Source organism: Talpa europaea, assembly GCF_964194135.1.
Source record: "Talpa europaea genome assembly, chromosome: 16".
NCBI lineage: Eukaryota > Metazoa > Chordata > Mammalia > Eulipotyphla > Talpidae > Talpa > Talpa europaea.
The window spans coordinates 20,126,750-20,150,656 of NC_140084.1; the positions used below are offsets into that span (position 1 = coordinate 20,126,750).

At 50.4% G+C, this 23,907-nt stretch overlaps 1 protein-coding gene across 1 annotated transcript in view; it reads left to right on the forward strand.

Moving 5' to 3' along the window:
* Positions 1–1,803: 1,803 nt before the first annotated feature.
* Positions 1,804–23,907, forward strand: part of ATP2C2 (ATPase secretory pathway Ca2+ transporting 2) — a gene marked incomplete at both ends in the record, with an annotated part of 49,514 nt that continues 27,410 nt past the window's right edge. Inside the window, 6 exons of the mRNA XM_084256843.1 lie at positions 1,804–1,902; positions 16,616–16,726; positions 18,218–18,334; positions 20,888–20,977; positions 22,352–22,387; positions 22,501–22,562. Of these exons, the coding sequence (XP_084112969.1) occupies positions 1,804–1,902; positions 16,616–16,726; positions 18,218–18,334; positions 20,888–20,977; positions 22,352–22,387; positions 22,501–22,562 (515 nt within the window). The remainder of the gene's footprint in view (positions 1,903–16,615; positions 16,727–18,217; positions 18,335–20,887; positions 20,978–22,351; positions 22,388–22,500; positions 22,563–23,907) is intronic.

The window sequence follows — 23,907 nt, forward strand, 5'->3', positions numbered from 1 at the left end:
AGGCAGGAGAAACTGACATTGCCTGTCAGGTTGGAGTTGCCACCTTTGGAGGGACAGCTGAGACTGGGGGCAAATAATTGCTCAAAATGTTGTAGAGCAACCCCGATACAAAACGGGGTGCCTGTCTGTGGGTCCTCACCTGCGCACTTAAAAGGACTTATCAATGCTCTACTGCAGGCACACATGAAAGGTTAATAAAAGGTTTATTTACAAGGGAAGGGGAAATGAGGAAATGTACAGCTCAGGGAGAAAAGTGGGAGACAAAGTTTTAAATGAGTCCTACCCGATCCGCCGATCAGGAATTTCAAAATGGCGCTCTGAGAGCTGGCCGTGAGCCAGGAGCCGTGAAGCCAGGAGGTGAGCATAGCGAGAGCCCCAAGGCCCACGTGCTTGGTTTTTATATTCAACCTGGCTGCCCAACTCCACCCTCAGGTCCCAGCCACCTTCCCTTTGGTGGTGACGGGATTTGTCTTTCCCAATGTCTTGATGGCTTTAGTCTGGAGTGGGGGTGGGGTCCACAAAGCCTGTATGGGATTATCTCAGGACCTCCTTTCCCCCTAACAATTCTCCCCTTTCACTTTTTGCCACCATTTCCATGGTGATGAAGATCAAACATATGGATGCTGGGATACAGTCTCAGATGAAAATTTTCCAGGGTTCCAGTCTAGTGTGGGGGTGGAGTCCACAAAGCCTGTATGGAATTATCTCAGGACATCCTTTCCCCCTAACAAAAAGGGGGTGGCACCATGAAGTGGACACACTCAAATAGCCTGCTCGATAGCCCTGAGGTTGATTCAACCTTCCTCAAAGCCACCTCTATGAAGCGATGGGTCTTGTTACGAAGGCCAGGCCCCCTGAAGCCCAAGCCCTTACCCTTTGAACATGGGCACCCGGATGTTCAGAACCAGCCACACTGCACACTCACCCGCATACTAGAGAGCTATTGGGGCAACACCCCTGAGAAGAGATGTTGATGATGATGATAATGCCGATGCCATCCAGCTCTGCTCCAACTGTTCCTATCAGCACAGTTCATGGAATCTTCTGGATTTCACTGTGAAGGAGGTGCTACATGGTCAAGTCACTTGATAGGATAGTAAACTTAGGCCCTGTGCCCACACTGGCAAGTGCAGGCGCCCTCACTGCAGAGGACAGTGCACAAGAGCATGTAGACTGCACAGCCTGCAGGCAGGGTTTGGGGTGTGGGGTTTGGAGGGGTGAGTTTTAGCCCTCTTCAATCTCAGAGACCCTGGCCCACAGAGCCCAGGTGGCTAGTCCAGAGCTGTGCGGCAGCACTTAGGAGTCTGATTCAGTTCCAGGTCCCGTGCTCCCAGCGCCTCAAGTTGGCCACACTCACCTGGGTGTTGTTAAAAACTCAGCTTCCTGCCTGCCCCAGAGCAGTGACTCAGGGTAGGGAGCGGTCTGAGAATACGCCAGCGTTTGCTCATTCACATCGCCCCTCCCCCTCCCGCCTCCAGGTGATTCTCATGATCTGCAAGTTTGGGAAAGGGCCGGCGTCTGAGGATCCCTGGGCCGCCCGCGGCCCGCAGGGCTCGGGAGTCCCTGGCGAGCTCGCGGGGCGGGGAGGCGCCAGGTGCGTGCGGCGCCGCCCGGTGCGCAGCCCCGCCCTGGAGGCGGGCTCACCTGCGGCGGGCAGGTAGGCGGCTACCTGGTAACCTGGGCCAGGCCCAGGAGATTTGGGCGCGCGCTTCTAGCCACGGCCTCGCCAGCAACTGAGGGCCGCAGGCAGAGGCGGCTGCCGACTGGACGCGAGGCTGGGCGAGGGGCCTCCGTCCGGTCACCATGGTCGAGCGACGCTTCTCCAAGTTCCTGCAAAAATTCTCCTTCTCGCGCGCGGGCCACAAGTACGAGTCTCTGGAGAGGGGCGAGTTGGAAACCTTGGTGAGTCTGGACGATTGGCGCCGGGCTTTGTGAACTGACCCCCATCCCCCATCCCGCCGCCAAAACGTGTGCACTCAATGGGCTGTCCCGGCCAGCCAGCCTCAGCCCCCTGGCTCTGGAAAGAAGCCGCCTTCATAGCAACCGCCAGCTGCTGTTGTCTCTTTGGGCTGAGGTGTCCCCATTAAACCCGAATAAGATAGCCCATTTTGCAGATGTGAAACAGGTCCAGCGAAGATAACTGTGTCTCTTAAGAGGCACACAACTAGCAAAGGACGGAACTGGGAACTTAACCTAGGCTTCTTCGACTCCAGGGAATTAAAATTTCTGGTTCTCCAGACCCAGACTGCTGTATGAACTTTAAAAAGCTCCTTGAAAAGGGCCGGGGTGGGGGTAGGGGGAGAGATGAAAACTATGTAAAAAGAAAAAAGCAAAAACTGTTGCGCAAAGTTTTTTGCAATAACAGTAGCAATAATGGTGAAAAGCAAGCCAAAGTCACCACGCCTCCCAGCTTTACTTTCCACAGCTGCAGTGTGGCTTTTAAAGCCTCCCAAATTTGTGTTTGCAGCCTCCAGGGAACCATCTAGGATAAAAGCAACAGGATTCTGGGACAGGGGATATTTACTGGCAGAAAAACAGTTGTCAAATAAAGCCCTTCTGACTAGGAAAGGCAGGAGGGACAGCAGAGGTGACAGGTGACAGAGAGCCAACCACTGAAACCTCAACTTGCTAGGTAGAACTTGCGTGAAGGAGCAAAGAGCATGGAATTTCTGCTAAAGCCTCTTCCCATTGCATTTGCTTTTACTTTTAAGCTTAATCAGAGGCTCAAAAGTAAAATCCAGAAGTAATCCCCTGGAGATGCTCATGAGAACACAGCCCTGCCATGTGGCCTCAGCAGGGAAACCTCAAACTTACGTTTACTTTAATATCATTTTAATTGACATAACATTGGTTTATAATGTACTGGTTTCAGTTGTGGGGACTTTAATATCAACATCTGTATATAATACTTTATGCTTGTCACAAGTCTAGTTTCCATTAAATTTACTTCTAGATGAAAAAGATCAGCTGAAAAAACTTGACTAAAGGTATTTAATTTTTCTCCCAAAGCCTGACGACAGTCAAAACAGCTTGGTTATATGATTGTTAAATATGTGCATATTTAAATAATAATAGTCTTTTATACCTGGATGTTGATGTGAGATTTCTGGCATTACAGTGGATGGACTGTGCAACTGGCAGTTCTCAAATAATCTCGTTTTCTGAGTGACCTGTGTGTTAAACGGGTCGGGGGATAGAGTTTGATTATTTTGCTGAGATCCAGTTCTCTCACTCAATGTGGTGCGTCGTGGGCATTTGGAGGTGGTTTGCCAACATGGTTGCCCTTCTATATTACATTTCCTATCTTTCGTTCTATCTTTTGATTTTTACAAGTTGGGTGCTTTTCAAATACTTCTGGTGTGTGTGGGTTACAGTCACTTCTGTAGGATATCCAGGTGTGCCAGGTATGGGGATGATGTAACATGAATAGTGAAGTGACCTAGGGTGAATTTAATCTCTGCATCCAGGTGGGCATCACTCCCCCAAGTTTTTCCAAGCAGCCTTCACCGGGCCCAGGTCTTCACTGGTCTGTAAAGTGTGTGGGCTTTTCCGCCTGGTTGTGCACTTTGGAGCTCTCAGTGACACCCCACAGGGGTGTGCGATCATTTGGCAGTGTGGAGTGATGGCGTGACTGGTGACCCAGGCTGCCAGCAGCGAAGGCAAGCTGAGAAACAAAGTGTCCTGTCTCTCTAGGCAACCTTGAGCAAGTCCAGGAAGTGGCCGTCAAGGTGAATGGGAAGTGTGATGAGGGAGGCCCCCCAGGACAGCCTGCCTGCTTCCTGCCAGCGCAGCTCTCAGCCCAGCCTCCTCTGTCTCCTCTTTTCATCTTAAGATTTGAACTCCCGCTCTCCAGAAAATTTTAGCAGAAGCCGTGTTCACTCACAGCACGCGAGACCACGGAGTTGTAATTGTCCTTTGTGAGCGCTAGTGGTTTTCGATATCCTCGGTACCTCAAAAGCTCCCAGCCCCTCTGCGGAGTCGCCCAGTTATAGTACCGGTCATGGCTGGGGCTTCTGAGTCTTTTCACTGGAGCAGACCTTTCTCACTGTGATCACGGGGTAGAGGGGGGCGGTGGCTGGAGTGGGACCCGGCACTGAGGTGCAGCTGTACACCTGGGTGGAGGGAGGAGAGCAGAGTGGGCAGGGGACAGGTGGTTGAGACGACGCTAGGGAGGTCCCTGCGTGAGAAGCGTCTCACAGCTGGAAGACTGGATCTCGCTGTGTTGCCAATATAATAAGACAGGTGTTGGGGAGACCCTTTAATTACTGGGGAAAGGCTGCTCTCTGCTGACCTGGAGTTGGGTAAGGAGAGTGTCGGACCAGAAATTCCTGCCGCCTGGATGACTTGGTGCCAGCTCCAGGCAAGTTGTCTTTGACCGGCAGGCTCCCATCTCTGGGCTGAGACGGCCACGCCTCCACCTCAAACCGCCTTCCCGGTTGGTGACTGATTCACCTTCCTGGGACTGCAGGATGAGCCAGAGTTCCAGCGGACGCGCACCCCTGCACAAGCCACTGCTGTGTGTGGAGCGAGGCTGCATGCCAAGGGTGGGGGAGAGAAGATGCCCCGTCCCGGGGCCAGAGACAGGCCCCGGAGATCCCAGCCAGCTGTTTGGTGACTTGCATGTCCCAGCGGCCAGGGAGAAGGGATGCTGAGGGCTCGTAGGAGGATGGGGGCCGTTGCTGGGTGAAGTGCAGAGCTTATGGAAAGTTCTGGGGGCCAGGTGAAGGATGTGCTGGTGAATGATGAGGCTGCAGAGGTGAGCTGCTCAGAGTCTGTGGCCTCCAGGCAGAAGTGGGGCTTTATCCTGAGAGCGTTGGTCAGAGTACAACACTCCTCCACTGTGCCAGGTGTGCCAGATGCTAGGAGCGCTGCCCTCAGAGTGACATGGGCGGTGCACTGGCGCTTGTAAGAGACCACGCCCAGGATGCAGCGGAAGGTGCAGGAGGGAGTTTTGAGACTTAGGTACACACATACACTTCCTTAACCTGGGCGCGTGCACACACACACACACACATCCTTAACCTGGGGTGCTGTCTCTCATACCCACATTCTTAACAGAGGCTTACACATACATACTTTTCAATGGATGACTTGCACTCACACACACAAAACATTACTATTTCTCAAAATTTAGTAAAATATGATGTCTGGAAAGTAACCCAATGCCCAGTGTTAATTTATCAGTATCAAAATGTGACTTAAATAAGTAGGAGCATAAAACTTGCAGTAAGCATGGCTTGTGTGTCTAACCCCACTCAATAAAATCAAGCCCGGTTTATAATAAAATTATGAAGTGCAAGTGGAGCATCTCAACGTGACTGGCAATGTTCTATTGAAGCTCCACCAGTGATGGTGAATGGTTGTACCTGTGGTCTATTGCTGTATAATCACTTCAAAATTTGGTGGCTTAGAACACTTATTATCTCATGGTTTCTGTGGATCAGGGTCTGGTTGTGGCTCAGGGTCTGGTGATGGACACTCCTGGGGCAAGGCCTATCACAAGGAGACTGAACTGCTGTGCCTGGGCTGTGGTCTCATCAGAAGGCTCGCTGGGCAGGAGGGGGTGGATCCACTCGCAACCTCATTCTCGTGCTGCAGGCCTCTGATGCTGGCTATAGGGGCCTCTGCACCGGGCAGCCTCAGGGCTCCCCAAGGGTGAACAATTCAGAGAGAGTGAGGGAACACTCATAAAGGCCTGGCAGCCACAGGTGTTTGCTAAACGAGTCTTGGGAGAGAGAGCTCCTGGGCTCCTGCTGTGATCTGGCTACTGGAAGCAAGTGTGGCTGTGCTGACGTGGATGGGCTGGCACAAGATGGGGACTGGTTTGGAGGCTGTGCATCACATGGTAGAAGAAATAGTTCCTTAAAAAAGATCATTCAGGGCCTCTGTGGTGGCGCAGGAGGTTGAGCGCTGCACTGTGAAGCTGTCCCGCAGCCTTTGCAGCGTGGGTTCGATCCCGGTCTGCCGGCAAGAATCCCACATGGCACAGCAGACCTCTCCTGTCTCACCCGCTGCTCCCCTCAGCGGTGTATTTCGTCAGTCTGCCTGTTCTGTTCCCCGCTCTGTCTCTGGTGAATCCTCTCACTTCCCGCGCGTATGGCCTGTACCCCAGTTCTTGTATAAATAAATAAATCTTTTTTAAAAAAAAAGATCATTCACAGAAAAACCAGAACCACACATGCACACTGTCTGCTCCCCTGTTTTTGTTAGCATTGCTAGTCTGGAGTTCTAGTCTAGACTCAGAATTTTGATTCCGCTCTTGTTCATGGGGATGATGTCTGATGACATGTATATGGGCCAGAGAGGCATTTCAACATGTTCAGAATTGGGGTGGGACTCCAGGTGCCAGTCAGCACTGTGGGTGCTGGTTTTCAAGACCCCACTGGGTAACTATCCAACCGGCCCAGGCTGTTGAGCACAGCTGAGCAGTGGGTGCTGTGAGGGCCTGTCTCCACGTGGTGTTGATTCCCACACAGTTCACCAGTAGCACCAGGAGCTCTGCTGCATGTCAGGGACTGTTGTCCCAGATGCAGGTGTGGGCACTGGTGTCTCATCACTGTACATTGTTGGGAATCAACCACCCAGAAGAACCTCAGGTTCAAGATGAAGAGGGTCAACGTGGTGACCACCAAGCATCAAACCCCATGCAAGACCCCTGCTGGGTATGGACGGACCCTTTTCAACCACACTGGTCTCCTGCCCAGTGGGAAAGAGAAAGAGCAGTGAGGTTTTCTTCTGGAGTGCTAGCGGTTCTTTGGCCTGTCCCCTGGTCAGCCTGGGCCTGTGGACACTTCAGAGGCCTGGGCTCCTACGGCCCATTTCCAAGTCACTGTGAGTGACCATGATGAGAACATGAGCAAGTAAGAGAATGCTGGCTGCCAGGGCAGATGTCCAGGGCGGGAAGGTGTGGGGCTGTGGGCGAGATCGCCTGCCTTCTCGTGGCTGGAGGATGCAGTCTGTGCTATAGTAGGCAGCCTGGCCTTGCGGGCGATTGGTGTTTATTAGAGGTCTAAGATGTCACCACATTAACTCCTGTCTGCCTCACAACTCCGGGAGTAGCTCCTCTTATCCCCATTTTTCAGGGGATGACATGCAGGCTCTGAGAGGGCACGTGACTTCTTCAGGGCCACCCCCCAAAAGAGGTCAGAAGACTACTTCTACTTTGAGTCTGCAAGCCATCCATCCCATTGGTAGCTATGAGCGTCTCTGTCCTGTTCATCATGTTTTTGCTGTCCAGGTCTTGTGTCACCTTTAAATAGCATGTCTTTATTACACTTAAACATTACAAAGCAATAGGGCTGCCTGGTCACAGAAATGTCTTTGCTCACAGTGGTGGAGGCTGGAAGTCCAAGATCAAGATCAAGGGGTGGGCAGGGTTGGCCTCTCTCAGCCCCTCCTCCGGGCCTGTGCTGGTTGTCCGCTGCCTGTGGGCTCTCGTGGTCTTCCCTCATGTTACCCGTGGCTCTGTGGTCTCTGCTTGCTGGACACCAGTTGTGGTGTTCAGGGCCATTCTTGGAACCTTATTTTAATCAAATCACCCCTCTAAAGGGCCTATCTCTAAATTTTGGATCTTCTATATATGAATTTGGAGGGGGACACAATTCAGCCCCTAACCCTTGCTCCCTATAGATAATATCTTGAAGGGTTTCTGGGTGGGGGGACTGTAGGCCACATGGGGAAGTCATGTTTATTAACCCCAAGTCCCCAGGTAGGAAGTAGAGGGATGTGTCCTCCCAGTGTGGCCATCTCCCCAGGGGCACCCCCATCCCCACTGATAGAAAACAGAGCACAGAGAACATATGTTGGGCCCAACTTGAAGCTCAAGTGCATGACATGGAGGAGGTACTCAAGTGAAAGGTTCTGCCGGCCCCGCGGCAGAAGGGAGCCTTGAAACATCTAGGACAGACTAGCATCATTCTTTACATTTCAAACTGTTCAAAGCAAACTGCCATATTAAGTACATCTGATTATTCTTGAGCTGGGCCCCAGATACCTCTCAAGATCCCATGCCTTTGCCTCTCCAGCTAGACTGAATTTGGGGCCGCTGGTGGGGGTAGGGGAAATACTGTCCTGGAGACCACTGCTAAGCAGGAGGTGTTGGTATGGGGCCAACATTGGAGCCGGGGGGCATCACTTGCTATGTGAGTTTAAGCAAATACACAAAATCTCCCCATATCCCTACACCCACGTCTGAAAGTGGAGCTTTGTTGTAAGAATCAGTGAAATTCCCATCTGACCTTGCAATTCCTCCCCCATGTCTGGCTTTTTGCACATTAGATAATGTGTGTGAATATTCAGTGCAGTTCTTTGTGTGTGAGTCTCCCATGAATGTAGTAATGAAAAAAAATACATAAGCCAATGTGTTGAAACTGTTTGGACAATGCCTCATTTACAATGTGATCATCTTTGTTAAGAATCCACCGCTGCCCTTCCTTTCTGACCTTGACTCAGTTCTTGACCTTGTGCGGAGAGAGGCACTCAGTGGTGGAAGCAGGTTACATCATTTGCAGGGTCTGGTGTGAAACGGAAATGCAGGTCCCCGCTTCTCGAGAATGACCGCGAATCGGAGGCTGGACCTCCAAGGCAGGTCATGGTCACGGTCAGTCATGGAGAGGCTGGCAGCTTCTTGCTCTTTGGTTTCCTGTTGTTCAGTCTGCACACAGACCATTCTGCTGAGCCTCCCAGACTCTGTCGATGGCTTCTTTAGGTCAGTTTTTCTCCTAAAGTGGTCTTTTCTCCCAAGGGCCCGGCTGTAAGAATTTTAACAAGCCCACTGAGTCCGAGAGCCTCTGCTCTATACAGTCAGATGCTCCCAGTTCCTCTGACATGCACCCTCCTGTTTGCCAGACCCTTCAGAGGCAAAATAGAGCAGAACATTAATCCTCCCCAGTGGAGCTTATCTGGTGGGGAAGACAGTTATCAAATAATTATGCTTGTGAGTATACAATTACAAGTCAAGATAAGCCCCATGCAGGAAAGCAATACAGGTAAGAAAGGAGTTGAGCACAGCCTGTGTGTCAGGAAAGCAGGAGGGAGGAGGGGAGCAGGGGGTGGAAGGGGAAGGGGAGCAGTAGAGACACTGTGGCTGCAAACTGGTTGCAATCTGGGAGGATTTCCTGGGCGAGGTAGCTAGCCTTGGCAAACTGAGACTTGCACTCAAGCTGCACATGCTCCTGTATTTGTCATTTTTTATCCTTTCCATCAGCCGCTTTTCAATCACAGCCTGAAGCATAAATTGCTCCAAGCCAAGCTGGTCTCCTTCCTGTGGTCTGGGAAGCGCCTGTTGGCAAGGCAACGTCACAGAGCTGGCTAGTCTCACTCAGCAGTCCATTGTCTCCAGTTTCAGAAATCACCTCCCTGGGCTGCCTTTCTCTGGGTACCTTCCTCCCCCAAATACCAGCATATTAACATCGAGTGAGTTTTGCCTTCCATTTAACCTTTGAATTATGCTCATAATAGTTGTTTTTGCGTCTGCTCTTTTATGGGCCAGGGCCTATTTTTCATTCCTTGCCTCCCTCTTTTTCCTTTCTTAAAGAAGGGAAGTTGGTTTTTCTTTAATTTTGAATTTTTTTCATAAACCACAGTAAAAATTCTCACTCAAACTCCTTCACTCCCCCAAGGTTTTGCTTGCAGGGCCTCAGGGGAGGTGCCGTTTGCTCCCAGTTTGCAGTCATCAGATGGAGCTTCCCTTGGGCATTCCTGACCCCCTTTCTGTGCTATTCTAGAGAGACTCAGGGTGGAGCACCAGCGTCTATGGTCCCTGCCACCGATGCAAATTCTAGTTCTGCCTCTTCCCAGCCATGAGTCTCTTCTTTCTCCATGTCTGTGTTTTCTGTGGACGCACATTGGTGTGCGGTGAGTCACTATGTGTGTGGTGTGTGGAGCAGCACCCCATCACAGCAGCTGTTAATGGGGTACAATAGCGGGGACATCCTCTTTCACCTCCACAGCTCATCCATGGGCAGCTCCTTTGCCCTCCCCACCCTCCTTCCAGAACATGCTGGAGCCCCTGCTCATGGTTCCCTTTCTCACAACATTTTGGAACAACGTTCCAGTGAACATTTATGCGCATGACAGTGAATCCAGTCCTCACCAAAAGTCCTGCAGAAACACGAGACTTTAAAAGTGAAGTGACTGAGCTCTCCAGACACCCAGGCCCATGTCCGCCTGGCCGGGTTTTGCTTCCGTAGTCACTATTTTCTGAGAATGTCTCACGGACACTAGATCAGCAGCCTGTTTCTCAAACCATTTCCGCTCTTGAGTTTTGTGTCCGTCGATGGCTCTTGCCCTAATCTGTTTCTCTGTCAATATTTGCCAAACTGGGATTTTCTACATCTATCATTCCTCCTCGTTGATTACTTTTTCTGGCATCCAAGAGAGGTGCCCCTGCCCTCTTCATAGATGCCTCTGATTTTGCCAAGTGCGTTATCTGTTGCCATTATCATTCACGTTGATGCTCAGCATGCTCCAGATCAGGCCAGTGGCAGCCCCTCGAAGTAACTTCCGTGTCCCCTTGACATTTTTCCGAGGGAACAGTGGAACCTGTTCCTACTTTCTCACTTAACAAGAAATTTCAGGTTCCCTTGGTGCCTCCCTGCCCCAGCCTGGACTCTGCCCTGCCTCCCAGGGTTCCCAGCTCTTTATGGGAATCAAGACAGGATGCCCAGTGCGTTCACACACCCGGGACTATGGCTCCACGCCTCAGTGGGGAGGGGAAGGGCAGGGTGTTCACAAAGGTGTGCACCTGTGTGTATGTGTATTTGTGTGTACATAATATGTGTAGGTGTGTTTATACACTTAGATCCAAATTTAGCCTTATTGGGGCCTCCCTGGTGGCGCAAGGGGTTGAGATGCAACCTATGAAGCTGTCCGCAGCCACTGCAGCACGAGTTTGATCCCCGGCCAGGGAGCTCCCCACATGGCACAGCAGACCTCTCATGACTCACCCCCTGCTCCCCTCAGCAGTGTATTTCAGTCAATCTGCCTATTCTGTTCCCCACTTTGTCTGCTGAATCCTCTCACCCCCTGCCACGCCTCAGTTCTGTGCCCCAGTTCTTGTATGCGTAAATGAATAAATCTTTTTTTAAAAAAATTTAGTTTTATCTGTGTGTGTGTGTGTGTGCATGCATGCGCGTAACCACAGGTGAGTGCCAGCTCTTCCTATAGTTATGACCCCTTCCCCTGAGTGAGAAGGAAGCCCTTTATCCTCAGTGTATTTACTTGTTGCACAATCTCCCTGAATGAAACCATTCTCTTCACCTTGCCAACCTCCTATTGGCCCCTGATCACAGTGGCACCCCCAAACATGATATGTGCTTGGTACGCTTGTTTCGTAGGTGGGTAGTTCTTTGCTCCCTGGCACTACACTGCCATCTCCTTCCCATCTCTCTCTTTCTGTGTCTGTCTGTCTCTCAACACTTCCTAGATATCATTTTGGGGACTGGCAAACACCTCTGACACACATCTGGACCTGAGGCTGGAACTGAAGCTGCCTCAGCAGTCCGAGGAGAGTGGTATCGTTATTCCCATTTTACAGAGGAGACACTGAGACTCAGAGAAGTCAAGGTACTTGCTGAGGGTTGCACAGCTGATAGCCGGGGACTAGAATTGGAGCAGGGATCGATGAGCTGTGGGTCTGGCCATGCCCACCTACCCAGTCTTCCACCTTTAGGGTATTCCCCCATCATTAAAGGAGGCCTAGCAGGTCCCCCTGAGTTCATCAGCGATGCTCTTAGCTCCTGTGGCTCTGTGCCCGCCCTGCTGGCCTCATCTCTGGTCACAACCTCGCACACCCAGCCCTTCTTCTGCCCCTTTCCCCAGCTCACATCTACCAGGCTTTTGCTTCTCCCAAGTCCCTTTTTTCTCTTTTTTTTTTTAAGATTTATTTATTTATACAAGAACCAGGATACAGGCCAGATGCGCGGGAGGGTGAGAGGATTCACCAGAGACAGAGCTGGGAGCAGAACAGGCAGACAAAATACACTGACAAAATACACTGCTAAGGGGAGCAGCAGGTGAGACAGGAGAGATCTGCTCACCATGTGGGTTCCTCCCTGGCCAGTGGGGATCTAACCCATGCTGCAGAGGCTGCGGACAGCCTCACAGTGCAGTGCTCAACCACCTGTGCCACCAACGAGGCTCTCCCAAGTCCCTTTCTCCAGGAATTCCCTTTCTGCCCTGCACTGGCTCTGCCACTAGGCTCAGTAAAGACTGGGTTTCCCCCCTTTGAATCAGCAGATTATACTTGTGGGTCTAGAAGGTACAAAGGCATGTGCACCAGAAGTCTCTCATGGAACTGTCTGCCAGCCACTGGCCCACCCCAGTGTCTGTGGGCCCTGCCCGAGGTGTGGTTGCAGACACAAGAAAACACACCCCCTTTTCTCATTTTGCACCGGCTCGCTCACTGCCGACAAATGCCGTGCCCTTTTTGCTTCCTTCTCAATCTATTGTTAATGGTGCCACCACTTGGGAAAACTGTTTGCACAGTCTCCTATACCCAAAGGCGTGTACACCCAGGACCTGGCTGTCCCGCTTCTGGGTGTGCACCCAGGAGAGGAGAGCAGTTGGTTCTGTTAAAAGACCAGCTTGTGGATCTCCCTACGGGTGCTTTGTATAATTGTCCAAACTGGATGTGACCCATGCCCAGCACCTGGGTGGTCACGTGAGCTGGGTGGTATGCATGTGGTGGGGTCCTTGGAAACACACATCAGCACCCTAGGGGGATCTGTAGTCAAAAGTCCACGTTCATGGAACCAGCAGGGAATCTCGCTGAGATGACACTGAGAGGGGGAGCCAGAAGAAAGAGAACGGATGTGTGATTTCACATTTGTGGGGCTCGGACACAGCAACACAAATCCATGCACACAGAATCCAAATGTTTGTCGTCTTCCAAGGCTCAAAGACCCTGGAAAGATGATCAACATTTGGACTTTGAGCCTTGAGAGGATGCGAGGGAGCTCCTGCCAGGGGTGAGATTTTAGGTTGTGGCAGGGTGGGGCAGGGGGTACTCAGATGTATGCAGGTGTGAAAGTGCATCCCAGGACACAGATCCATGCATATCACTGTGTGTAGCTCATGCTTCATTACACAGCGAACTTTTCCCATAAGGTAAATAAAAACCTTCCATGCCTTATTTTAGTGGCAGCATGGTTTTCGACGTCACAGCAGTACCATAAGCAATTTAACGAGTTCTTTATTTGTGGAGGTGTGTGTGGTTTCCTGTAGACAGCTTTTATGACTAACACTGCAATGGATGACTTGTTAGTCTTCAGCAAGAATACCTGAAAAAAAATTACCATCAAAGTAAAGTCCCTTTCAACTTTGATGCTGCCAAATTAGCCCCATTAGGGCTTGTCCTGATACACCATCCCCCAACATTCGCTCTCCCCAGCACTGCGTGTTATAGACTTTTTGAACTTTGCCTCTCAGATAGGTGAAGAGTGTCTACTGGCATCATTTCCATGTTCATCTCTGATTTTAAGTGAGTTTATCCTCCTGTGTTTCAAAGCTATTCATTTGCTTCCTGTGAATGCTTAGTCCATATCATCTGCCCAGTTTTAAAACCTGAGCTTTTCTCTTTTTCAGAGGGAAGAAATCTTCATTTACTTGGGAAATTCTTCATTAGTGTTAAGAGCTGTAGATATCCTCCCCAGGCCCCACCATTACCTCCCAGTGGTTTTTGTCTTCAGATTTGTCCATGGTGCTTTTTGCAGAAGACAGCCAAGGTCATCTCTATGTCATGAAAGTATCAGTCTTTCCCTAGTGGTGTCTGGTTTTGTACTCCATGTGGAAAGTTCTTTCTCTGAGGTTAAAATTAACATTGGTCACAGTTTCTTCTAGTATATCTGGGCTTTCTTTTCTTTCCTACCAGGCCCGTTTCTCTCCTTTAAGTCAACTTGCTGTGTCTTCTCTCCATTTAGGGGAGGGATCATGTCTGCAGGATGAATGAGCCAATAAGAATCATTTGATGAGAGAATGCTGTGCTTCGCAGCACTGTCCCCCACCACCACCATGGGGCTTTTGTTCAGCACCCCCACACCACAGAGAAAGGCAGTGTGTTGTTAGGAAATCCTGTTCCTGTAACCCACAACTGCACTGTCTGGTCTACACATGGCAGTGATCCTTGGCAACCTGTCAGCCATTCAGCCCCCCATTCCTGCATCCTGTTGTGGCTCCCAGCACCCCAGGACAGGGAGACCTTCCAGGAAGCTTAGTAAAACACCTAGGTACTCCCCTCCTGGAGCTTGACCTGTTGGCCATGGCCTTTGCTGTCTTCCAAGATGGTGCCCCCTAAAGAACAGAAGCCCATGGGGTCCCTCTTTGGCTGCACTTGGCAGCTCAGCTCAGCTCCTGCTGCATATTAGCATCACTGGGGCTTTTAGGACTTATGGTGGCTGGTCCTCACTCCTCAGCTAGGGCAGGTATGATTTTACAAGACCAGAGTGGTTCCCCAACTTGGGAATGCATCAGAATCCTCTGAAGAACCTGTTAGAACACAGACTATAGAACCCAACCTCAACTAGAGTTTCTCCATTAGGTCCAAGGGAGCTGAGAACCTACATTTCTAGCAAGTTCCACATGCTATTGAACTGAGGACCACACCTTGAGAGCCTCTAGACTAAGATGTCACTAGGTGACTGCTAGATACAAGCCTAGGGATGACTGCTTTGGAAGTCTTGGAAAAAAGGTAGCATTTGCACTAAGTGGGGCTTGTTTACCTCACATGTCATCTCCCTAACCAGATCCATCTGATGGTTCCTGGGTAACTGTGACCCTTACTTTCTTCTTCTCCAGCCGAGTTGACCCCACTAACTGTGGCCATCATTGTGATGAAGTCCTCGTGGGATTAGGGTTGGGTACCTTCCCTAATCTGGTCTGGGGAGACATTGAGATACAATAATCATTGTATCCCTTTGCTCTTTGTCGCAGGGGGTGGGGGATGGAGAGGGTTGGTCTATACATGGCAGGGGGCTTGGCAGCATCTCTGACCTCTCTCCACTCACCATACCCCAGCCTGACAACCATAGGAGTTCCCAGATATTGCTGAAGTCTCCTGGGGGCAAGATGGCCCCTGCTTTAAAGTGTGGTGTGGGTTTTTTATCCTAAAAGCAACTGCAATCAGTCCAATTATTTCAAGCATAGGCCACAGGTGTGGGGGGCAGGGCAGAGAGACATGACTGGATTTGTGTTTCACGGTTCCTCCTGACGCTGTGTAAAATATGAGTTAGGTGGATCATTGGCCAGAAAGCAGTGGCAAATTAGAGAACAGCCAGGGGCAGGTCCTTAGGCCCAGGGCTGCCTCCATTTGTGGGGTGAGCAGGAATTAAGCACTTTTATTTGGTCCAACTTTATGTGGACAGCTGTGGAAAAAGGAAATACATCCGTTTCATGCAGTGACTCACATCTCCCTTAAAAGTGAGTCTCGTCTATACGGTACAAAAATGAATAATGATGTAAAATATATAGAGAGAAAGAAAAAAAAAAGAAAAGTGAGTCTCTTGCAGCAAAGAAGGGGTCGCTGACTTAAGAAGTTGTCTTAGGGGGCTGCGTACCCCAAGAACAGGTGCATGGTGAATGATAGGCGTAATCTCTACATCTCTGCCAGCTTCCTGGCCAGAGCACATGTGGGAAGCAGCCCCAGGAGGTGGTGTGGCCTACAGAGAATTTTTAGGCAAACCCAGCCTTTGGGAGAACATGTGATGGGGAGGAGCTGGGAAGAAGGAAAAGAGGAATTTGCCATCTCTCTTCCAGCTGAAGGAAGAGCTTAGTCACTACCCTGCTTCCCAGTGCCAAACCACCTGGTGAAAAAGGAAAAGATCATTATCAGGTCCTGGGTATCTGAATACTAGGAACAAACTTGCATATTTACCTAGTGCCTTCCTAATTCTGAGATCTCAGTGTGTGTCCTTGTTACACTAGACATGAAGAATACAGCTGGCTTCCCCCCATTTGGGTTATTTCCAACATCTCATAGAACAGGCTGTCATGCTATCTGTCATCCTCAGGGGCACTTGCTATGGTACAGTGTTCACTTGATTGAGAATTGGGGAATTCAAGTCACAAGGTTCTAAATGTGTCAAGTGTTAACTGGCTCTGTCAGGTTCCAGTTGTGAGTCCCCGTTGTATTAAATGTTTGCTTTAAAAACAAATATATTAGCAACAGTGAATGACTAGAAACAACCCCAATATCCATCAGCAGTAAAATGGATAAGTAAATCGTGATATGCTCATTCAGTGGAATATTACGCAGTCATGAAAATTAGCAAATCACTGCTACCCACATCATCACATGTGGATCTCACTAACAACATCGAATGAAAGAAACAACACACAAATGAGTGTGTATTGCTTGTTACCATTTATACGAGGTTGAAACCCTGACAAAACTAATCTATGGTGACACGAAAATGGCCATTACCTTCAGGCAGGTGGGAAGCGTGAGGAGGCCTTGGGAAGCTGGTTGTGTCTATTTCTTGTCTTGGAGGTTGGTTATATGCATCAGTTTGCAAAAATTCAAGCTGGGCATATCAGATATATGCTATTTCTCCGTGCTTAAAAAGATGGTGTCGGTATAAGACTTCAGTTTGCTTAACAGCAACTGTGCTTCTCCCCCCAGATTGATGAACAATGTGAGGTGAAGAATATCGAAAAAGAGAAGGCGGTGGTAGCCCTGCCACCCAAAGAGGCCAGCAAATGCCACAGAGAGGACTTGGCCAAAGCATTTTGCGTAAGAATTGAATTTGCATTTGGTGCTAACTGTGGTGAGGGTTTTAGATGGAAAAGAAGGTCACACACAAATGAGTGTATAAAGCTGAAAACTGCTTTAGACCTCAGGATTAAAATGCATTTATATCATCGCCATTAGTTATGCTGTTGATGTGAGCATCTGAAGCACTGTCGTCCGTGGCACAGTGTCCTGATTGGGGCAGCAGGGGGGGATCCTTCCCAACACAGTCTATGGCATTTCTCTGCACTGGTGACAGGAAACAAGGTAACTCACACAGGGACAAAGTTTACAGCTAGAAAGCAGCACTGCAGGGTTGAATCTAGGGGTTTTGACATTAGAGCTCAAAGTGAATCCCCCTCCGCCCCTCACATCCCCACTCTACTTACATATAATCCATGGTGTTGCCAACTATCCAAACCCCATCCTCACAGGTGTCTCCAGTGAATTTGAATTCTTGGCCAGTGTAAGAGAAAACAACGACACCCTTCTCTCCCCATGACACTGTCCCTGAGGCTGCAGATCGTTGGCCTTGGTTTTGATGTCTTTAGACAACCGAGCAGATGGAATGAGGTGTATGTTCACTCTTAACCCACCACACTTGGGGAAAGCAAATAAAACTCAAATGAAAGGGAGCGGGCTACAGTTTCAAGCTGGAAATCAGGGTTTCAGGCTGTTCTTTCCTTGAGAATAGTCCAGAAGCTTCTTTCAATTCAAGTCCTGCTTGTGAGCTTCTGCAGAGGGGAAGGACATATATTTAGTCGCCCATATATTTTCCCTATCTAGAAAGTGAGTGTTATTCTACTCAAAAGAAATCTGGACCTTTGGCTTTACCTCCTCTATTAGCAGGGTTTCCTGGGTGTCAGCTTGGCCACTGGCCTATTCTGTGAGCTGGACTTAGTGTTATTTTATGTAAAGAGCTTGAATCGCATCTGGCACCCTGGAGTGGTTTGAGCTATTGCTTTGAAGGGCTGGCCTTTTTTTTTTTTTTTTTTTTTTCGTTTCTTTCATTGTAAAGAACACAACGAACAATTCCCCTCTTAACTGTTTTTAAGTGCGCACTTGAGTAGTGCCGAGTGCACTCTGGGGATTGTGCAACCGTCTCCAGAACTGTTTTCATCTTGCAAAACAGAAACTCCATCCCCATTAAACCAGAACCCCCCTCTCCACTCCCCCACCCCCTCCCCTGGTGTCTTTGACCACTCTGGACACCTCACATAGGCAGAACAGTACAGTGCTTGTCTTTTTGGGCCAACTTCTCCATCCATCCATGGGCATGTGGGTTGCTTCCACCTCCCAGTGACTGAGATGAGGCTGACTTGGGTTTCTTCCATCCCTACCCCTGTGTGCTCGGGGTCTTTGAACAAGGCCTCTCTCTATTGGTGGACAGCCCACTTTCCTTGCCTACCGTGGAAGTGGCAGACTTCGGGAGGCCAAGCTCTGTGACATGGCTCCTGGGCCCATCACAACCTTTGCTTCCCTATCTCGGTCCAGGTGGACTTAGAGAACGGGCTGTCAGAGTTCTCAGTGACGCAGCGCAGGCTGGTGCACGGCTGGAACGAGTTTGTCGCTGACAACACTGAACCTGTGTGGAGGAAATACCTGGATCAGGTAGAACTGCCCCTCCCTGCATTAGATGGGGTGAGCGGGGGAGGGGAGGGTAGTCCCTTTCCCTATTGATTGAGGGTGTCCTTGGACCAGTCCCCAGGAGTGTGGTTAAACTGAAGACATAAAAGCAACTCTCCCTGTTCCCAGATTCAGGCTGTGGGGGTGGGGGGAGGTGTGTGTGTGTGTGTGTGTGTGTGTGTGTGTGTGTGTGAGAGACTCTGCCCCCAGGAGCCGGGGTCATGAATAATTCCTGCTGCATTCACAGAGGGCTTACCACGGGCCAGGTGCCATGCTAACTGAGTAAGTAGATAAGTAAGCATGAATTTACTTAATCTTCCTCCTAATCTCCATTTTGAGATGAGGAAGGTTAAATTCAGAGAAGCTGAAACATCTCCCCAGGCGGTGTAGTGCTGCCAGATAGAAAGCTAGATAGAAAGCTAGAGGATGACTGTTAGATTTGAATCTCAGACCGATAAACAGGAGCAATTGTCTAATAGAAGGCTATCCAGTTGTTGCACGGACATCCTTAAGTAGAATGTTCCTCTTGTGTGGGAAATTCAAATTTAACCCAGTGACCCAGTGTAGTTCATGGGCCCCTGAAGCCCAAAGTCACCCAGCAGCAAGTGGCATCTCTGGGAGGTCAGGCCAGGCTGCTGGCCCCAGAACCCCTGCCCTTCTGGGCCGCTGTCATACGTGCACATGCCAGATGCCTGGAAGCCACTGGGGAGAGGGAAGAAAAGTTTGAAAAAAATGTGACTGCAAGTTCAGGTCTGGATGTCAACACCACCTCCACCTACCCAGCCCCAGGCCAGAAAGCCCTAGGGTTTCCCACATCCTGAAGCCTCTCAGATGGCTGCAGTTCCCCTACCCTGCTGTACCCCCTCTGTCCCCCTTGGCCCCCCTCTCTCTCCTGTCTGGGGCTCCTGCTGCCCCAGGCTCAGGGGCACAGCTAGTGGGCTTTCCTGATTGGTCAGTTCAGGGGCCAATCACAGTGCTCCGGCAGCATCCTCGGCCTCCTGGTGTCCCTGCACTGGGGAAGTAACTCACTGACACATTTGGGGACCAAAATAAGCTTCTGGGTGTGCAGGTGACTCTGCCAACCCAGAAGCTTCCTGGAACCCGGGTGCTGGAAGGAGGCAGCAGGGGCTCCTGGAAGTAGGAATTCAGAGAAGGAGAGTGTGAGGGCCCATGTCCCTTCTGGTGAGGGGCCTGGGCTTGTTCTGCTCTGGCCACCCGGTCCCCTCCACTGAGACCCCCTCCCCACCCCTCCTGCCCCCATCCTTCACTCTGCCTGGTCAGAACCTCACCCCAACGGCTCTCCTCTGGTCAGGGTCTTTCCAGAAATGAAATTTTGTCAATCACACATGATAAGCCTCCCTAACTCAGAGTTAGGGGGTGCCAGCAGAGTGCTTGGAGGGGAGTGTATGACTGGGACCCCAGGGAGGTAATGTTTGAGCAGAGACCTGACTGATGGAGGGAAGGAGCTGCTAAGGACCTGCATGAAGGATGCTGTGTGTGTATGAGGGGGTGTGTGCAAAGGCCCTGAGGCAGAAGCTCCACTGGACTGAGGGGTGCTTCCTCCCTCTGCCAGGATGAGTAGTGTCCTCCAAATTCATGTCCACTTGGAACCTCCGATTATGACCTTATTTGCAGATGTGCTTTGTTAGGATGAGGGCCTACCGGATTAGGGTGGCCCCAAATCCCATGACTAGTGTCCTTAAAAGAAGGGAAGAGACTGAGACACGGGGGAAAGGCCATGTGAGGACAGAGGCAAGACTGAAGGGAAGTGGCCTCAGGCCAAGGATGGCTGGCTGCCCCACTGGCAGCTGGAAGAGGCCAGAAGTCTCCCCCCTTGGAGCCTCTGGGGAGAGCACGGCCCTGCTCACACCTTCACTTCAGCCTCTGTCCTCGGTCTCTGTTGCTTGAAGGCCCCCAGGCAGTGGTGACTTGTACATCAGCCTGAGGACCTGATTACTCTCGTGGGGCTTCCCTTGCCTGAATGTCCCTCTGCTCACCACTCCATCTCCCCCCACACCATCCCCTGGTGCTGGTGCCGAGGTCTCCCGTTGCTGCTCCCCAAGGTCTGCCCCCAGTGCACCCAGCTCCATTGTCACAACCAACAGTGGGACTTCTCTGCCCTTGGCCCTTTGAAACCTGTCATTAGGAAAACGTTTCCAAACTATAAGAGAAACTATAATGCCCCCAGCCCCTCCTGCCCCCCGCCTCAAAGACACCTCTTGCAGTTAATTTCATGCCCCATCAGGAGGCTGGGTACTGCCGGGAGCATCTTGGAGACATGATGAGGTGAGGCCAGAAATTCCAGTGCAGGACTGGCCTGCGTGTCTTGACAGCGATGGTGTTGTGGTGACCCCAAGATGCGGGTGTCCCTGAAATCGCAGCGGTGGGCTTGCTGGGGGGCTTGGAGCATGGCGCGGAGGCGGCCTTCCTCCCCCAGCCCTGTCACTGTGGCGCCCACCTAGGAGTGACTGCAGCAGGAAGCGCAGCCCTCTCGGGGTGACACCAAGGAGAACCTCCCTCCTCTCTTGCCTTTTTCAGTTTAAGAACCCGCTGATCCTGCTGCTGCTGGCCTCGGCCTTGGTGAGCGTGCTCACCCGGGAGTACGAGGACGCTGTGAGCATTGCCCTGGTGAGTGTGCCGCGCGGGGGCTCCTGGACCAGCGCGGGGGCCTGCGGGCTGAGCTTATTTCCATCAGGCAGGGGGAAAGAGTTTGGCTATAGAGGGGGGAAAAAAGAAGGAAAATACAGCAGTAAGGAAGGAAAGAAGTCCACGCCCGGCTGTACCCCCGCAGACAGTGGTCCTGCTTGCTGCTCTCTCTGGCCAGCCACCCCCTCCCCCACCCCCTGTGCCTTCCAGTTCTTTGCTATTTGGGAACACTGCACCGAAAACTGCTTTCCTGTGACCCCTGGAGGGCATGCTCAATCCTGGCAACACAAGAGGCTCAGAGAGTAACTGCCCGTCATCTGTCACCCCAGATAACCGCTGAGCACCTCCCTATACAAAGAATTTGTTTTTAATTTCAGTGAAAGAAAATCACATAATAAAAAATTAACCATTTAAAGGAAACTCTGCAGTGGTGTTTAGTGTCTTCACAGAACTGTGCAACCACTACCTCCAACCAGTTCTGAAATATTTTCTTTGCCCTAAAAGGAAATCCCATCCCCTGTTAAAATTGGTCACTTTGCACCCCCACAATCTCCCACCACCCCAGCCACCCCACTCTCCTTTAAAAAAAAAAAAGATTTATTTATTTATGCGCACAAGAACTGGGCTACAGGCCAGAGGTGCAGGGGGTGAGAAGATCCACCAGAGACAGAGTGGGGAGCAGAACAGGCAGACTGACTGAAAATACACTGCTGAGGGGAGCAGTGGGGGAGACAGGAGAGGTCTGCTGCACCATGTGGGTAGCTCCCTGGCTGGGGATGGAACTCCTGTTGCAGAGGCTGTGGACAGCTTTACAGTGCTGTGCTTAACCCATTGCGCAACTAGGGAGGCCCCCCAATCTCCTTTCTGTCTCTCTGGCTCTGTCTCATCTGAATAGTCCACGTCGATGGCATCTTGCACTGTGTGGCCTTCTAGAGCTGGCTGCTGCTGAACACCTGGCTCACCTTCCTGCTGCTTTTTATCTGCTATGCACTGTACAGACAAAGGCAGGCTCATTCCACACCATGGAATTCGATGCCCAGGGCCCAGGGTTGAGCTGCATTTCCTGATGTGCAAGAATGTTCACAATATGGTGTTGAGTGAAAAGGCAGTTTATAAAAGAATGTGTCTGCGCTACATCACCCTGGGTTGCAAGTGTGTCTGTGCAGAAAGGAGCTGGGCACTCTACAATGTGACCCTCTGGGTGGGGTGGTGGACTTGGGGGTAATGTCTCTGCTCTTTTTTATTTGGGCTGACTTCATTCCTAAATCTCTGCATGGTGCACTTACTTGGGAAGAAGAAAGGAAATCCATTGAGAAAGATGCTGGGTGTTAACGCCCCCTCCTGTTTGCTCCCCAGGCCGTGCTGATCGTGGTCACCGTGGCCTTCATCCAGGTGTGTATATTTATTTCCCGACATCCCTCCCAATGGGTCAGGTTGCCCTGGCATGACGGCAGCTTTATGAGGTACCCACATTTGAGCATGACGTTTGCTCTTTTTCTTGCCAGGAGTACAGGTCAGAGAAATCTCTGGAAGAGCTGACCAAGCTGGTTCCTCCTGAATGCAACTGGTGAGTCAGAGACCTCCCTGGGGCTTTGTGATTATGGAGGAACCAGTGGATTGGTGACTTTGGTGACACTGTATCCTGTGCAGGCTGATCTAGGAGAACCGTGTCTTGCTGGTGGTCAGGAGACTTGGTCTCTGCTCTGCCAGTGCAGTGCTGTGTGTCCTTGGGCCTGTCACGGGAGTTCTCTGTGCCTCATTAGTGTCTAGCCAGGGTTTCTAATCGGATCAGTGTCCAATCATCCTGGCCTGGGAGCCACGGTTGGTGGGAAAGGAAGAGATGGTTTGTGAAATGACCGATCCAGATACAAAACTCTGCCTTTGCCTCAGGAGCAGCCTCTATGGGTTCTTATGGGTGAACTCAGAAGAGGGTAAGACTGAGGACTGGAACAAGGCTGGGCAAGGGAGGGTTGGTTAAAGGTGGGACAACATGAGAAGGAACCAGGGTAATTACTCAGCAACCACCCCCCTCTTTCCTGCCCCAATGTTTCACTGTTTGGTATCACACAGTCCCAACCAAAGATGTTTAAAGAGAAAAAAGAAAAGACAGGAACATCTGCCAGTACCTCATGGCATTTCTGGTTATTTAGTGCAGAGCTATGCAATAGAACTTTCTAGAATTTTCTATCTGTGCTGCCCATTATGGATATACTATCAGGACAAGATATGGCTAGGGAGACTGAGGAATTGAATTCTTAATTTTCTTTACTCTAAAGTTAATTTTAATCTAAAGAAAATTAAGAATTCAAATACTGACTTCTGTATTAGAGAACTAAAGCCTAGCACATCTGGAAGGGCCTCTGTCATTGGGAGAGGAAGCCAGCACACTCAGAGGGAAGATGGTTTTGCCCTGGATTTTTCTTGATTTAATTATTAAACTACTTGTAACCCATTAGTTTATTCTCTTTGTAAAAATAAAATAATTTCAGAAAAGGTCAAAATCTTCCCGCTGAACCCCACTGCATGGATTGAGGTCATTTGAGGGTCACGGGTCTTTCCCGTGTCTACATGCTACTCAAAAGAAAGTGATGGAAACTTCCCAGGAACTGAGGTACTTTGGAAGGACTTCAACATGGGACAAGTCTTTGTTTTCTGCAGCACAATATTTGGGACAAGTCTTATCATCTATTTGGAGAGATATGGCACAGTCGAGCCACAGAACTGGGGACAGAAAGATCTAGCAAGATAGTCGTGCCTTTCTATGAATCAACAACAGGGTGTGTGTGTGTTTGTGTGTGTGTGTGTGTGCATGCGCGTGTGAGAGAGAGAGAGATACAAAGTAGAAAATAATAACACAGACAAAAAGAGAACATGATGAAAGCGTTAGAGAGTTCTGGAAGGGCTAATGGGCA